The following is a 17,636-nucleotide window of genomic DNA, read 5'->3' on the forward strand; positions in this document are numbered from 1 at the left end:
GACCGTTCTGCAAATACATACTTGAAGCAAGTTCTCATCTCCTTATAATCTTCTCCAAGGCTAAAAACCATTTATATTCTTTGATCAGTTCAGGATTTCCAGTTGCATATCATTGTGGTCCTGGTCTCCACTAAGCTCTGTAGTATGCCAAAGTCCATTTTACAAGATGGTACCCCAAATCTAACTATATATTAAGTGAGGTCTCACCATGGACATCATATTCACAGTATTCTGATCTCAGGTTGAGTTGGCTTTTCCAGAAGCCCTTGTATAATATCCTTGTGCCAAACTCCCTTACCCTTAAACCCATGAATGGTTACAGAACCAGTCTCCCCATCCTATACTTCTATCACTGATATTTTTAAATCAAGCTTACAATTTTATTTTTATATCATTGCTAAACTTCATCACATTGATACTCACTCTCTGTTATACTTACTGTGTTATGGTTTATACCTAGGTACTTTCCTAAAGCCTCATGTGATCATAAGCGGGACCTTTGGAAGGTGACTGGATTATAAGGATGCTATAGCTGACTTGCTGCTGGAGGTGGGGCCTGGCTGGAAGAGGCGATCACTGTGGGTGTGACTTGGAAGGTTATATCTCCCTTCCTAGGTCCTCTCTTGGTCCCTCTGCTTCTTGGATACTATGGCATGAGCAGTTATTCTTCTGCTATGGTCCTCTCCCCTGCGATGGACCGAAACCTCTACAAAATGTGAGTCAAAATAAACCTCTCCTATTTTAATTTGTGGTTATTGGGTATTTGGTGCCAGTGATAAAGGAAGTAACTAAGACCACTGTGACTTGCTCACATCATGCTTTAAATACCCCTTTCAAGCTGCAGAAGACAAATAGAGAAATACAGGTTCTTAAATGTTAGTTTATTACCTCAGTAGATGGCAAACATCCTCAATATAATCAATTAGTATTTGCCTATCAATTATGCCTGAAATTTAAATCCTATTAGTGTATAGTATTTTATAAAATATTTTTTCTTTTGTTTTTAGTTTTGAATCTCTATCTTTTCATTGGGGAATAGGTCAGGGTAGAAAATAATGTCTGTTACGCTGGCAGCATGGCTGTCATTATATGTTATTTATAATACTTAAGGCCTTTTCAAATGACAACAGCTCTAGAAAAGTTCTTTGCATTTAAAAAACACACACACAGAGCCATGTTTTTTGGGCAAAAAATCTGCTCACTGATTAATTTGTTCCTTGCCATCTAAATGGTGACGTTTGATTCTTGTGGGCTATTGTTAAGGGCACCCAAGATAGATCTTACTCATGACAACACCACCTTCCACTTGCCTTTCATAGGGAAGAAGGAGAGGGAACACTTACCTTTCAGGTCCTTCTTGGAACTCCCATAAAGTGCCTCATAGATCTGTAGCTCCGACTGCAGGGACTGGAAGAGCTGCTGTTTCTCTTCACACTGTTGCTGCAGGAGGGCCAGCTTGTGCTGCAGCCTGCCAAGGAGAGGCAAGGGCCCACGGGGCTGGCAGGGCCATTCAGCCACACCAGGATTAACCTGTGAGCCCATCTTTGCCTCACAGAGTTTTAGCCCCAGATGTCAACTCAGGGCTCAGAAAGTCAGTCAACTAGGTACAGTGATTTAGCACTAGCTACCTCAGAGAGGAGGAAAGACACACCAGCCATCTCCTCACTGCTCCTGCAGCGCTCACCTTGCTGACAGGCAGTTGCAGGGCTTATGCTGGAGACAAGCATCACTCAGACTCGTGCTGGTGTTGCAGCCTCCAGATAACAGTGAGAATACAACCTTGAATCTGACTGGACGCATGGGAATGTTCTTTGTCCAGTCTCTGATATGTAGAAGCCTTCTACAACAGAGTTTCATTCCCTCCACTTTGGAGTGTAAGGGCATTCCCAGACACAGGCCTCCTATCTGCTCAAAGTCACCCATGAAGTAGGAATAATAAAGAGGAAAGTGAGGTTTCCAAGAGGACACTACTGTCTTGCTAATATTCCCTTTTTCTAAAGCTGAATGAGACCACCTTCCCTATCAACAGGGCCCCTCTTACCTGGAGTCATTTTCCTGGAGGGACAGTCGCTCTTCCCTAAAGTGCACGATCTCCTGCTGCTTCTCCTGCAAATCTTCCAAAAGCTGCTGCCGCCCCACCTTCTGCTGCTCCACTTCCTTCTCCAGCTCTTGAAGCCGGGATTGCGAGGAGAGCAGAGCCTCCCTCAAGCACTCTGTCTCCTGGGAATGCCCTTGTGGGCAGAACACAGGAGTGCGTGATGTGGTACCAAAGCCCCGCAAGGACATGAGCCAAAGCACACCTGCCCTGACAAGCAGAACTTCGGAGAGGGATAAGAAGGCTCTGCACCAGTAGGCCAAGTGCTGCATTCACCGTATCCCGCACATACCGGGAGCTGTGCACTTCTGTTTGTACAGTGTCCTCATGCTCTGATCTATCATGGCCTCCTTCATTCTTAAAGAAAATATTCTTGTTTCTAAAGTTCACCATTTTCCAGATGCACACATACCATTTGTTCAAAAGTCTATTTTAATTTTGCCAAAGATCAATAAGATTTATTTTTAGAATAAATGTGGTTTTTAGAATATGTTGTATTTGTCATTTTAAAAAATGGGGCTCTTTGTTCTTTTCTGGGAAGGCAGCATCTTTTTGATCACATATTCTCAAAGATGAGATCAACAGTGACCCGGAGGATAAGGGTCACAACATGTTCCTTCTTTTCATAGGGTCCAAATCAGCTGTGAGAATAGATAAATCATGTCCTATTATAGTTTAGATCTAGAATGGCCTCCAAAAGTCTAATGTGTTCTGAGGTGGGACTCTTGGGAGGCGATCGGATCATAGGGGTGTTATATTCATCAGTGCACCAATCCATTGATGAGGTCAGAGCTGAGTGTACTGGAAGTAGGATCTGGTTGGGTCACCGGGGGCACATCTTTGGAGGGTATATCTCTCTTTTCTCCCTGCTTTCTGGGGGCCACAAGGAAAGCAACTTTCCTCTGCCATGCCCTCCCACCACGATGTTTCTGCCTTGGAGCCAGAAGACCATGGACTGAATCCCCTGTAAAATATGAGTCAAACTGAAACTCTCCTTCTTTAAGTTGTGAGTGTTGGATTTTGTGTCCCAGGAATAGGAAAGCTGACTAATATAGATCCCAAACTGACAAACACATTTATAGCTGGTGACTCTGGATACGTGCAGGTGGACTTTATAGGAGCAATGGACTTCCCAGTGCCATTCAGCCTAGAGCCTCAGAAACTGAGGGTCCATGGGACTTCTCTGGAAGTGGCTCTTTGTACACAGAATAGCTACAAGCATCTTGGATTGGTGGATCTGGGTAATTATCACTTTGCTTCTCAAATTGGTAGTTCATGTGGTCAAGGAAGAAGGAGACCTAGGAGTGAACCACAATTTGTAATTTTTGCCCACTCACCTCTAGAAATGTGACTCAACTGTGCCTGAAGCCTCTGGTTTTCTTCCCTGAGGACTCTATTCTCATTGTAGATCTGAGGCATGGACTCCACACCTTGACTGTAGACATGAGAGGTGGATCCTGTCCCAGAAAACACGCATTTGGATGAGAGATGCTTTAGAAAGTTTCCCGTTCTGTATCTCCTAAAGATGTATGGTCCCAACTCAGAAGGAAGCCTTGGGACACAAAGCTGGGACTAACAAAAGCACAACAGACTCAAGGCTGGTTTTGCAAAGTTGACTCAACTCCAGTTTATGTGTGCCTCTTTTCAGTGGATTCTTTACATGTGATTATCACATGCTACAGCTATAATTGTGCTAGAGGGCATCCACACGGGGAAAGGTGGCCTCCAAGCAACAGCAGCTTGGGCATTTGAGTGTAGGGAGAAGGGCATCTAGAAAAAGAGGGAGGCCTCTTTCAGACATGGAAAGTAACAACCTGCCAATCACAAGGACACAGAGGATCAGCAAAGAGCTTGGAAACAGATTGAGGATGAGGTGAGATGTCAGGAAACTACGGGAACCTAGTTCTGCATTGAGGAACGTTACTCTCTAAACTCAGATACATTCTTAAGGTGGAATAACAGTACTTGCCCCACTTCCTTGGCTAGACTGTCTACAAGGAACAAGTAGAGCATATCCAAAGTCCTCTGAGGACTTTGAAACTCTGCCTAAGGGCTTCCCTTCAGAAGCTCCCTAAATACAGCTAGAAATGGGACAAACTGGGCCCCTACCACTCCCTCGAGCAGTGGAGCTGAGCCGGTGTTCCAGCTGCTCCCGCAGGCGGTCGTTGATGCAGATGGACTCTTCCAGGCGCTGGCGCAGGTTCCGGATCTCACCCAGATGCTCTTCCAGCAAGTCAGCCCCTGCAGCCATCCCATCAGTATGTGGAGAGAAGGGGGAAATGAGAATTTAGGTTATTGGGGGTGGGAGACAGAGCTTGACCAATAGCCTATCAGTATGATCTCTAAACATTACTACTCTTCTGCCAACTACATCCTCTCAAACAGGCACCCAGGGGAACCAGGTAACTTGTGTAAAGAGTAAATGGCATGTCAAGAATAGGATGGTCCCTTGCCAAGGAAACGCCATGAGCCTCCTCCCACACAGAGGTCTGGAAAGTGAAACAGAGTACCACATGTTTTACAAAAATACTGACGCCTCTGGACAGGGCCTGCCTACCATTTGGAAAGGTGTGGCTACTTCCTAGGTGTGGCTTTGAGAATGATAGAGAAAGACTCACTTTGCCTTCTTCTTACCAAAATATGATTGAACATTTTCTAGCAAGGGGCAAAGTCCTTCCTCTACCTTTACAGAGAAGGCTTAAGGTAAGAGAGTACATGATCTTGAACTTATCCTACGTGGTTAATTACCGATACTGGATGTTTCCATGAAATTACTTTCAGTGTGGGAGGGAGAAAGGACAGCCTACATGGATCTAGGGATATGAAGTGGATTGGAGATGAGGAAGGAGCACCTGCAAGGAAAGGAAATAGATGTTGAAAAGTAGGAGATACACTAACAACAGATTGGATCAATTGTGCCATTTTGCTTTGGGTTCTGTCTTTTTCTGAAGATGACAACCATCTTATTGTTAGAATTACACTGTACTCCCACATTTCTCTGCTTACCTACACTCCTCCACATTGTGTGATTGGGTTTTGTACACAGGACATATGTATGGTTGGGAGTCATGTGTCCCTTTCTGTAAAACTCCCGACTGATGGGAGAAAGACCCTGAACATGTCTTTGCCTGGCCTTCTAGAGAGTTCTGAGAGAATAGGGTATGAAGAGGTCAGGGTGCAAAAAAGTGACGAACATAACTGTGAGAATATGGGAGGTGAGTCCCTGACTTTCCCATGTCTCCGCAGGACACTGTGGCCTTGGGCAGGGAGAAAGTCAGGGCACATTTGTAAAGGGTCAAGCACTGAGATAGCCTCTTCCTCCTACTCATACTCTGATGCCAGTGATTAGAGGAGGAAAGAAAAAGCCCTGTTTGGGTAGGGAAGGAGTAAACTGAATAAGGTCATTTCAAACACGGGTCCTCTCAGCTCCGTGCTTTACCTGTGGGTTTGGAGTTAAGGTGGTACACCGAGGAACCTGAGGAGATGTCCCCAGACACACTCCCTTTCTGAGGCCTCATCATGTCCCACCGGCCACCGTTACTCAGGTACCCAGATTCCAGGATTCTGCCCAGTTCTACGGTGCCCCGTGGAGAAGGGTGAGGCTGGGCAGGATTGAGGTAGTGGGAAGAGCTAGCTTCCAAATGGTTGCTTGGCAATATAGCTGCAGAAGCAGAAGGAGCAGCGCTGACACCTGAGCAGAAAGAAACAGAAGTGAGAAACAGTGTCAGAAAAGAAAAATCAGCAAAGCCTATGTGACTGCTAAGAATTGAGTCTTCCCGGGGACATGTGTGATGCCAGAGATCCTAGTCCATGCAGGGTACCAGTGAAATGAAGACTTGTTATCTAGAGTATAACTTGCACTCTTTGTATTCTCTTGGTATAAGGTACCAAGGGGTTGAGCAAAGTCACCTGTGTACACAAAGGAAAAGTCCAGGGGCCCCACTCCTGGCCTCTACTATAATTGCCCATGACAGAGTCCAGGAAAGTTGCGTTCACTCCCAAAGCTAGAGATCAAGAGTGTAATGGGATACAAGATTGAGGGCACCTGCAAACAGTACTATTTATTTGCCTAAAAGTGTTTGCTTGCCCTAGAGCTAACCAGTCCCTTCCTCTTTTTAAGTTTTCAGAGGAGAAAGGGAATATAAAATCCACCTGGATATGGCTGGATAGGAAGGCCTAATTCCTGCAAGCTGAAACACCTTATTGCTGAGGCTCAGAAATCCCTAGTGATTCAGGTCTCGTCCAACATAACTGAAGAATGCAAAGTATCATGACATCTACCCAAAGAATCACTGAATGCCATTCCAAGGGAGGAGGCTTTATTAAAAAAAAAAAATCTCTGCTTCTAAGTTATAAAAAGCAATCCTAGCAGAAAGGGGAGGGAGAAGAAGTGGACAGGGTGGTACGTTAGAAAATTCAGACTGCTTTTCTTCCGGGAATATCAACGAGGGAAGCAGAATAGACAGGCAGCTCTCCCTAAGCAAACAGGAGTGAGTTCACAATTTTACTACAATTAGCATTTGCCAAGGTTTATCCCCAGTTGTATCTTGTTCTCAAATTTGGCTACATAGTTGAATCACCTGAGAAAATGTAAATATACACACATACACACAAACACACACTGTTACGTGGATCTCCAAAGAGTTAACTTTAATAGATATGAGATACATATCGCAAGCCCTGGATGTTTCAAAAATCATCCAGGAGATTCTAATAAATAGGCAGCTAATTTTAAGAAGTATCATCATGGGTCTTTCTGTCTCCAATTTGCAAAGTACTAAATGTTCATTGGGATAATTGAGAATTAAAGAGAGACTAAAAAGCTTAAGTACCTAAATTTTAAGAGGGAGTCAAGAAAGATGTATTTTCTCTCACACTCTTTCACCTTCACCTAACCCAAGGAAAAGGGAGCAATCGTAGTTGTTGAAAATCAATTCACTCTTTAACCAAAGTCATGGGAGGTTCCAAGTCTATCAACAACAACAGTCAGTACTCTGGAAGCAGACTAAACAAAGTATCTATTTTCAGGGTTAACAAAAAAAGAAAAAACCAGTCTGATCCAAATGATACTGGGGGCTTCAGGAGCAAAAATAATTGGCTGTGATCTCTGGTCACTGAACACCCTTGACATGATAACCCTCACCATCAATGTATGGGTTAGCAAGCTTCATCAGAGGCACTGCATGTGATTTTAAGGTAATTTCAAGCTGTTTTCTAGGTTTGTTTGTTTTTTTTTTTTTTTTCAAGAAGTAACTACTGGAGGCTGGGGATCTAGCTCAGTGGCACAAGTGCCTGCCTGGCAAGTGCAAGGTCCTGAGTTCAATTCCCAGCACCAAAACAAACCAAACCAAACAAAAGAAATAAAGGCTAGTGAGTAAATTCATCATGTGAAGATTTTTCTTTCCTTTTTTTCTCAACCAAAAGTGAGAGCAAACATGCAAAATTTTACAATGAGGCATCCAACCTCTTCCAGACCTGTATTTATTGGTAAATACAATCAAATCCTTTTCTAAAAGATGACTTACACAGTCCATGAATTATGTGATTGCATAAGGTTTGTCTTTGGGAGGTTTGGCAGGAGGATTGCAAGTTTGAGCCTCACTTGAACTTGGCAAGACCCTGTCTTAGAAAATAAAAAGGGTTGGGCATGTAGCTCAATGCAAAGGCCCTGGGTTCAACCTCTAGTACTGAAAAAAAAACAAAACAAAACAAAACAAAACTAATTATCTTGGAAGTCAGAGAATAAAAAGGATGGAATCCACAGTCCTGTGCTTGTGGTTCTGCTATCCACAAGTCTCCTATATCCCAGAGAGGGGACGAACCTTGTTCCTGCACAACAAGAAAAGGGACCCTGTCCCTTCTGCTTCTGAATCTATCAGCACCCTTTTAAACTCAGGCTGATGATCAGGAATTAAATAAGATTAAAAGTGTTTCATAGCAGGAGATATAGAGAGAGCTCATAAATGTGGCCATCTTTTTTTATGACCAGGTCATCTTGCATAAGCAATGCATAGAATTTCTTTGCCACTCCCTGAGGGAAGTATTTTCCCAGGCTGTCAGGATTCAGCATACTTGATGGTACCCAACTCTGTCAAAAGTGGATGAGCACCAGGTCTAGATCCTCTGAGCATATATAACTGGTAACTGATGAAACACGCGCGTCAGAAAGGTAGCAGTGAATACATTTCAAACAAAAAAAAGCAAGCAGAGTTTTTCTTCAATCTTCAGGATATAACATGTTCCTCTAATTTTTTTCAACTCTGCTGTCACACCAAAGCCATGCAGAGCAACACAGTACGGGGCTGCCACTCGCAAGCACACAAAGGCAGCAGGAGTGCTCACTTTCTCCCAACTGCTTCTGCAGCATCTGCAGCTCCTGCTGAGCCTCGGCCAAGGACACCACCGGTGTCTCACGGCAGCCAAGGAGGGGAGGACCAGAGGGGCTGAAAGGCAGGAAGCTGGTCGGAGCTGAGGGCAATGGTGCCTGGGGGAGGCTAACCGGCTTGGGTATGGAGTTAAAATGAAAGCCTAGAAACAGAAAATTAGGGGAAAAGGAGACACATCATTAGAGAGAAGAGGAGATAAAAGTATGGGTAAAAGACTAAGATGGTGAACCATTCCACGACCCAACAACATCACCAGGGGAAGGGGTGGCACTTAACATGGTGCAGGCTGAGCTGGCTAAAGGCGATTCTTGCTCCAGGGATCCTGGCCTGGCTGATCTCTGCTTCCGCCCCTGCCAGGGATTTCCTGCACACATGTTCTTGGCTCATCTTGAAACCAGTCAGCTACAGAAGGCAAGATGGCATTACTCCACCCCATATCAGAATGGCTGTGCCTGACTGCTCTCAAAGGCACCAGAGCTGCTACTCCCAGCAGGTACCGGTCTTTGCCCTGGCACAAATGTCTCCTGATGGCTAGAACTGCTCTTCTGAAAGCAGGATCTATTCTGAGGAAGGAAGGAGTATGGGGCTGTAGGAAAATTTGCATTACTAGTACAGTACATGCAATTTAGGACTCTGATAGAAACAAACTTTAGACACCCAAATCAATGTTTTCATCCACAGATGAAAAACAAATATCTTGGTGAAGTGGTGGAGACACAACACAAACCTGTATGGGTATTTGGATCACTTAGGACAAACTTTTAATACACGCAGATTCTTTATTATTAAGGCAGACCAACAGAACCATAGACTCTGGGAGTAGCGCTTGGAAATATGCATTTAAAAAAATCTTCCCAGGTGATCTTTATGCAGCCAAACTACAGACAAGTCCTTAGGACACTGGGAAGTTTCAGTGTTTGATTCTGTCTCCTCTTTCCTAAAAGCAGTTAGCGGGGAAACAGACAAAGGAGAGAGCATAATTCAGGATCCACTTACGGAGGACGTCTAATGTAGAAGACAGTGGTTACATTTTAAAACACATCCCTTGCCCATCTTGCTGACACCATGCCAGAGGAGTACTGCAAAGACCCCAAACTGTCACATACTAGCCAAGGCATCTTTTGGGGAGGCATTCTGAGTTTAAAACTGACCTTCTGCTATGTTTGAATTGAAAGCATTTAAGCAGCTGTCTATAGCCCTGGGTAAAGAGCTCTGCATGCCTCATCCCATTATCCACTGGTCCAGCTGCTGCCCAGTTTGGCCCAGAAACTTTGAGCCCATGCTCCAGTAGACCAGGACATTTCCTCTTCCTTACAACTGTGGAATGGCCCTTCGGAGAGACGGGGTCAGCAGAAGAAAGCATTGCGCTTTCTGGGAGCACCTCTACCCAAGTCAGACTTCACCATGAACACCATAAAGGCAGCCAGTCAGCTGTGGTGGGAGGCAAGAGGGGAAGACACAGATGGCCCTTTCCCTGCCATCCCTGGTGCAGAGCTATGAGTGGTCAGTGCAGCCCTTGATAGTTATATCAGCAAATGTAAGCAAAATGCACCCCCTAACTCCCCCTGGATATGTACCATAGATGTATCAGGGATTCCAGTTCTTTCATAAATCCATGCATGGTGATGCAAAATGAACAGAATTTAGCTATGAAGTAAGCTGGAACACCTGCAGAGGGCCACTGTACAGATTACATGGGTAACATGCATATGGGATTAGTAGATATGAATTCCTCTCCATTCTTTGGCTGTTGTAATCCTATAAGAAATATTTTGCCTCTTTGTTCTCCAGTGTGAAATGAGAAAAGGGGCACATTTATTTGATAATTATTAGCTAACTATAATCAAAACTGTTTTACAAATCAAAGCCTGTTGTGGATTAGTTATTTTCCTATAAAATACTTTTTAAAAAATCAGACATAGTTGGTGACTGAAGATGGTCTCGAGTTTTGTCTAGGATGTGACGCATATGGGCGCTGACAGTTTATACCTTTGCCCCCGAGTCAAAGTCAAACAGGCTGCTCAGGAATAGGAGATGAAGCTATTGCCCCACTGACTGTTGCATACCTGGATGGGCCTGGACGGCCTCCTTGGGGGCGCTCTGGGGAGTTGGCAAGCTGATGGAGTTGCTTCTCGATTCAGCCTTAACCCCCTGAGATGCACTGGTTGTTGGTGGTTTAGAAGATAATACAGCAGAATGACTCGAATGATGGATGGTATCTATAAAACCCATGAATGAAAGAAAATGTTTGGTGTTCTACAGAGAACTGGAGTCTTGGCCTGATAATTTAATCAGGAGTACCAGAGCTAGAGTCTTACTGTAATGTAATGCTCCAAGCACAAGCACTATTTCAGTGTTCATTTTCTTGGTTTAAGACAGAAACTTTGGGGAGAAAAAAAACTTTAAAGGTAATAGTAGGCCTCAGAGCACTGAAATAATGAAAATGGCACCTCCCAAAAATATCAGACAAGACTGATAACATCTATAGACACCCACAGATACTCAGGGGACGCTGCTCAGGAACTGCAAGTAGAAAGATTATTGCAGGAGGTGTAAGATGCTCCATCTTAAAAAGGGAGGTTTATCAGACAAATTCAGGGAGAAAGAAAAGCCTTTTGCCATCTTCTCACTCTCCATCTTGGGTTCAATAGCACACATGTGCTGGTGGAGGCTAGGATGACAAAGGAACATGTAGAGTCAGAAGCAGAGCAAAGATCCTACCCCAAAGGAGCCTGTGCTTGGCGCTTGTTTATCCTAGAACCACGTTCAGCCTGACAGAGCTGAGGCAGAGCTACAGGCCTGGTCCCCCCAAGGTCTCCTCTCACCCTAGAGAGAGATGGCACCACTCAGAAAGTGGAGGCTACCTGAGTGACCAGGTGAAGCTTTCTTCTCTTCATAGTGAGAGTACTCGCTGGCTATATCCATGTCAGAGCAGGCTTCTAGCTCATCAGACAAGAAGGAGGTGCTGCTGGGAGAGCGGGGGGAGTCAGACAAGGCATGGCTGCTGGGAGGTGAGAGAGACTGGGCATCCAGCTTGGCCTGCAGGACTTCAATCACTTTCTCCTTCTCCTGCAGCTCCATGCTGAGCCTGGATGGACAGTGAGGTGAACAACAGGTAAAACCAAGGTCACCCAGACTACCTAGTCCTGACTAATACTTATGGGAAAAAACCATGTAAGCCAAGGGGACCATTCTGTAGAAAATAATGGAAATAACTCATCTCTAATTAAGGGTGAAGTGTAAGTGGGAGAGAGATGGAGTCAGAACTGTAGCTACCTAGTGCACTGGCCACATAGTATGCTGGGGACCGGTGGAGACACGGCCAGTCCTGTAAGAGACTGCTGCTTAAGGAATGGCCCCTGAATAGCTGCAGTCTGAAAACTATTTGTTATCATTTCTAACAAGTCAAATATAAAAATTGAAAGTAAACATTGAAAAAGCATGTAACAAAGCATTGCCTTGACACCCAAGAGTGGAATCATCTAGTTGACTGAGGTATAAACCATGCACCATCCAGGTCCCTTTCAATAGGCACAGTCATGTGATTCTTTCTTCTTCAAAGAAATTGGGTGACTTTTAAGCTGGCTGTCAGCCCAACTCAAGGCAGGTCAACCTTGCAAAATGCTTACCCTGGTCATTAAATACATGAGGCACAGAGGGCAGGGAAGGGTCCTGGGGATGAGAAGACTCTTGAAACCTACTTAGTTCACTTATAGGTTATGCTATATCCATGTTACTAAGCTTGACAACAAAATGCCAGTACAATTATATTATGCCAATAAAATTATATCCAAAAATTATATTATTCCAATAGAATTATATTGAAAAAGAAGAAAGAATACAGTTATAAACAACAGTAAGGTGTTCAATGAATAAATGAATTCATCACATTGAGGTTTTTTTCTTTTTTCCCCTCTGACTTGTGAAGTTGTGGCTACCCTTGAGCCCTTGGGCCCTGGTCTTGATTTCTTTATCGATTCTCTTTTGAATTACCTGAGGGCCAGTGGTTCAAGTCCAGCTTTTTCTTTCTCACTTTTATGATCCTCTGCAAACCAAATTCAGAAAGAAGCAATAGAAATTAAACAGGTCCCACTTCATACATTATAAGTACAGGGGTTTATTCAGGTACAGAACAGTGATTACACAGGTATCCACGATAATCATTAGGTGGCCTCAGGGTTGTTTTTTGAAAAGTGAGCTGGCAGGCTTGCCTGAGCTCACCAGGCAGACTGTCCTTGACCTGTGATCACCCTCATGACTTCATCTGCCCTGAATCAGAACAAAAAGTTGAAATATCATTTGTCTCAATGATCATGAGACTCATGCTCAGCTGCCGTCTGGAACACTCTAGCCCTCATGTCTTGTCACACATTGACTCCCACACTCATAGCTATGTGTCTCATCACCACTTTCATATACACTTATTCTGTTTCTGAGGAGATGACCAACAGTCCTGTCCAGCTATGTACCTGCTACCAGTAGATGGGCTGGTTGGCCCTCAAATCAAAGCCTTTTATATCCCCTCCGGTTCTCCCAGGATTTCTCTCTAAGTAAAAGAGTTTAACAATAACCAATATAACCCTTAAGCTATTGCAGCCACGGCCTTAACTATGTCCAACAGACACAGTGCTTTATTCACATTTGAAGCACATGCATGTGTAATACCATGCAACAAATGAAGAAATAGAGACAACAAAAGGATAAGTCATTTGCCCAAAGCAAGTTGATGGTGACATCTACTCTAGAGCTGGAATCTTTCAATTCATAGTTCAGGGCTCTTTTCATTGTAGCAGTGCCATTTGAGCTCATCTCCTCTCCCTGCTTAGCACTAGAAGGATGTTATCTCCTGCTCTAAAGATCACATTCCGCATGTGATAAAGTCTCTACAGTTGTAAGTCTCTCCAACCCAGCATCTTCCTCTTGGTGCTCCTCAGTGTTCAGTCCTGACCCTTTTACAGCCCTCAGGAGATGAAGCAGGAATTGGACCCTGGGAGAAAATTGTGCAGTGGAGATACTGTGGCCACCTGGGCCTGGAATTAAAAAGTAAATGTATTTTAAAGCCCTGTGGCCAACTCACTGGTGCTGAGTTTGCTGGTGAGCCTCTCAGTCAGCTGACTTCCCTGAGCAAGTTGCTCCCGGAAACTCTGCCCCAAGTAGTAGTCAATGTCATTGCTCCTTAGGAGGTCTTCAAAAGATTTTACTGTATCTTTTGCATGTTGAGTGAGAAGATAACAAATACCTCTCCCTTCTCGTATTTTTTGCCGTAGGTAGGAGAGTTCTCGGGCCTGATCCTGAATCAGGGAATCATATTTTCTAATATAGGAAAGACAGGAGAGAGGAAAAATGGAAGAGAGTGAATGACAAGGTATGGGAGCTTTCTGTGAGAATATATCGAAGGGCTCCACCAAGCTGAATTCATATAACCCATACGAGGTGGTTAAGAGTAAATTCTATTCTGAGAAACTACGATATCAAAAAATTTAGGATTGTGCTTTTCTTCAACTATTTTATATGCATTAATCAATATATCTGCAAGTAAATCATAAGTTCTGTGAGAATGAAGACAAGGCCATATTTTGCACTTCATGCAGCATCAGTTTGACTTATAGCAGATAATAAGTGCTAAGAATCACCTAATACTAAATCTGGATAAGACCTCTATGTCATCTATTTCAAGCACTGTCTGAATCATGAGTATCTTCTCTGCTGCTATATTTTGCAAAGATGGCCATTATATAATCCCCCATTCCACGTGCTCTCCTACAACATGGCTTTGTCAGTCCTCCATCGGCAGACAAGGGCTCTTCTCTACCTTCTTAAGTTTGGGAAGCCTTTGTGACCACTTAGATAATACAGCAGACATTAACATCGTGCCAAATCTAGGAATAGCTCTTGACTAGCAACTTCCACTTCTGACATTAGAAGCCACCTGTCATGTACAAGTGAAGCTACCCTGAGAACACCACACTGTGAGAAGCCCAACCAGAAGGAAAAGCCCTGTGGGACAGGAAGTCACATGGAGAGGCAGAGATGCTGGGAAGCATCGCATCACTAGTCACGTGAATAAAGAAGCCTCGTAACTGTGTACAGCGCAGCCACGCCTTTCAGAAAACTCCAGCCTTAACTTCCGTCTGACAACAGCCATGTAGGGGGCACAGCCGAGCCAGTCACAGAATCATGAGATGGTAAAGCACAACATTTTGAAGCGGTTTGTTACTTAGCAAGAGATAAGCAGGACGGATAACAATATGGATGTCTACTCAGTTTTTCAATGCAAAGAATCAATAACAACAATAATTATAGCAAATACCATGTATTAGACAATATTTTAAGCACTTATATTAATTCAAACCTAAGAATCATCCTTTGAGTTAAGTTTTTATTATTCTGATTTAATACATAAGCAATTAGACTCACAACGTTTAAGTAGGGTGCACTGCTACTAAGTAGCAGAGCTAGGATTTCAACTCTGGAAGTCTGACTCTAGTCTTACTACTCTCCTATACCATACATATTATCACTTTACTAATTTATTCCTGACGTGAAATTCCAGAGACTAGGTAGCTCCCAGACACTGGGCCACCATCTGATGCCCTTCTGGTGCTGATATACCTGTCATTCCTTAGACCTGCTGCTATTTAAATAAATGCCCTTCTGATTACCCTGATAGGTTCCCCCTCCCGCTACCTGAGCTGCCCTGTTCCAAACACAAACTTAGGCACCATCAGTTAAGTAATGTCCCAAGCAGTTCTCTCCTTACCCAGGCCATGAGGCTGATCTCAGCTCCTCAGCCAGCTTCCCTTCTAGTCCAGTTTTTGGGAGCTGGGCTTCCAGCTGGGATACTCTCTGGATGAGACTCTCCAGATCCTTTTTAGCCTGAAGTCCTGGGGGATAGAAAGCCCCAGTGCCATCAGACAGCCAACCTTCATCCTCGTCAGTGACACTATGAGGTGAAGACCCTTCAAGGGTGCCAACAGCCCTCAGCTTCCGGGGTCTTTCCAGACTAGAAGAATAATCACTTGTAACCGAGAGGGACCGGACCCGGCTCTTGAGGTTCTGAATGATTTTGTTGGCATTCTGAAGCTGGATTTTCAGATCTTTGATGTTTTTTCGTAGGACAGAGATGTCTTCTGACTTTCCATATGCATGGAATTCTTCTCGCTTTCCTAGCTGGCTCTCCAAAGGCTTCTTCTCAGGGGGACTGACCAGAGCTAGGCCTTGGCACCCCTGCTCAGAGCACAGACCCTCCATGTGCACTGTGTCCCGGAGGCTGTCGTGTTCACCACACTCTGAAAAGGACAAAGACATCTTTGTAAATACAAACTGGATATACTGCTCTGGCCTCTCCCTTTGAGGGAAGCAGTATTGGTCAGAAGGGTAGTACATGGTGGAGTGAAAGTTGAAGCAGTATTCGAAAGTTGAAGCTTTATTTAGCCCTGACTCTATACTAGGCATTCAGATACAGTATTTCTTATTCTCCCCACAGTCTGCCTAGTAGGTACATACAGTCACATTCCACTCAACTGACTGGAAAAACCAAAACTCAGAGAAGTAAGCTAGCTAGGGCTAAATCACTCCGACTAGCACATGGACGAGCCAGAATTCAAATTTGCTGATGTCCTGTGTCCTTTCCACACACACTGATGTCTCCTAAGTAAAGTATTAACATGGGCCTTACATATTTAGAATGGCATGAGAACTGTAAGTTAAACAGTTTTGCATGTTGAAAGCTTAATGCTCTCAGGTATTATGATGATTTGAAGTCTACTGAGTTATAACTGTGTGAAAAATAGGCTAAGGAAAACAATACCTCTGAGAAATATATTGGCATATTAATATGTGTTTGTGTCAGTGGTAGGCAGAATGAGAACTAATGTATAGCATTTTAATAGGTCCAAGTCCTGTTCTAGAGTGTTCTGTAAAGATTTACTCATTTAATTGATAGGAGTACCCAATAGGTTAGGTAGATGCATTGTTATCATTTTACAGATGAGGAAACTGAGGCACACAGAAGCTCACAATGGAGATTTGAATGAAATAATCTAGTCCCAGGATTTCTGATCTTAACTGCGACACCCCATTGTCTCAAGAATGAGAGAGATCATGAGTGATTTTCTCCTCAGTTTCATTTTGGCGGGTGCCCTGTGATTACAGTTTTTTATAAGCAAAACAAAACCTTTTTAATCTTATGGTTTATATATTTCTAAAAGCTCATACAGTTTATTCCTTAGTAAGTAGGTCTTAGTATTCTTCTATTACAGTACGTTGGACAAAATTTTATTTTTATTAACTGCAGTATGTTGTAATCTAATTATAAAAGTTCAAACTCAAATTTAGTCTCATTTTGGACAATAATTCTCCAAACTTCTGTCCTACTTTGGTCCTGTGTTCCCTTCGCCACTACATTCCACTACTCATCAGGTGTGGGTGTGGCTTCTAACCCCAAATGGAACAGCTGACTCTAGGGAGGGAAAGGAAGCCCCACGCGTGTGCACTCACCGGGGCTGGTAGTTTCCTCACGTTCAGCCTCATTCTCGCTGCGGCCGCAAGTCTCATAACCCAGGTCCTGGAGGTCCACCTGGACCTGCTTGCTGTCCTGCTTCACTAGGGACTCGCCTGCTCAGAAAGGTACAGTGGTGTCACAGAGTACATGAATTTCCCACATACTCTCTCAACCTCAGTGGCACATACCCTGTCAAAGTCAAATCTAGAATGGTACACATGCTTCTTTGGACTCAGGTGCAAGAAGAAATGACCTGTTCTAGGTAGCGGAAACCCTCCCCTACTGCCCCTAGGAAGCGTGCATTTGCCACTGCTGATCTTGCTTCTGATAAGCCAGGCTTAGTTGAGAACAGACATCGGTAAGTTGGGTACTGCATACTATGATCTCTGGAAATTCTGATGAAATTAGCAAGGCCTTTATCCCCAGGGGCTCAGTAAATGTTTGAATAAAGATGGACTAATTTAGACCCCCAAGACATGTATACCAGCACAATCCAGTAAGCCAGTTACTAGCCATATGTGCTATTTTCTGTCAAATTAATTAAAATTAAATGAAACAACATTTACAACTTGCACTAGCCACATTGCATGTGCTCAACAGTCACATGTGATGTAGACACAGAATATTCCCATCACTGCAAGAAGGTCCACTG

The 17,636-nt window shown here is 43.8% G+C and overlaps 1 protein-coding gene across 15 annotated transcripts in view; it reads right to left on the reverse strand.

Annotated features, from left to right (window-relative positions):
- Positions 1–17,636, reverse strand: part of Pde4dip (phosphodiesterase 4D interacting protein) — a 225,299-nt gene that overhangs the window by 10,002 nt on the left and 197,661 nt on the right. For 11 of the 15 annotated variants that reach the window (XR_265041.2, XM_013509345.1, XM_013509340.1 and 8 more), the window contains 12 exons: positions 16,981–17,097; positions 15,242–15,770; positions 13,559–13,794; positions 12,475–12,526; positions 11,346–11,569; positions 10,548–10,700; positions 8,438–8,623; positions 5,535–5,786; positions 4,205–4,336; positions 3,433–3,552; positions 2,042–2,231; positions 1,344–1,468 (listed from right to left, as the gene is read on the reverse strand). Coding sequence is in view for 14 of the 15 variants with exons in the window: in XM_013509345.1 (XP_013364799.1) it covers positions 1,344–1,468; positions 2,042–2,231; positions 3,433–3,552; positions 4,205–4,336; positions 5,535–5,786; positions 8,438–8,623; positions 10,548–10,700; positions 11,346–11,569; positions 12,475–12,526; positions 13,559–13,794; positions 15,242–15,770; positions 16,981–17,097 (2,316 nt within the window). In the remaining variant the exon portion in view is untranslated. The remainder of the gene's footprint in view (positions 1–1,343; positions 1,469–2,041; positions 2,232–3,432; positions 3,553–4,204; positions 4,337–5,534; positions 5,787–8,437; positions 8,624–10,547; positions 10,701–11,345; positions 11,570–12,474; positions 12,527–13,558; positions 13,795–15,241; positions 15,771–16,980; positions 17,098–17,636) is intronic. The other 4 variants (XM_013509339.1, XM_013509348.1, XM_013509341.1 and 1 more) reach the window with 2 other exon arrangements.

The sequence above is a fragment of the Chinchilla lanigera genome, unplaced genomic scaffold (assembly GCF_000276665.1).
Source record: "Chinchilla lanigera isolate Chin_1 unplaced genomic scaffold, ChiLan1.0 scaffold00167, whole genome shotgun sequence".
NCBI classification, from domain to species: Eukaryota; Metazoa; Chordata; class Mammalia; order Rodentia; family Chinchillidae; genus Chinchilla; species Chinchilla lanigera.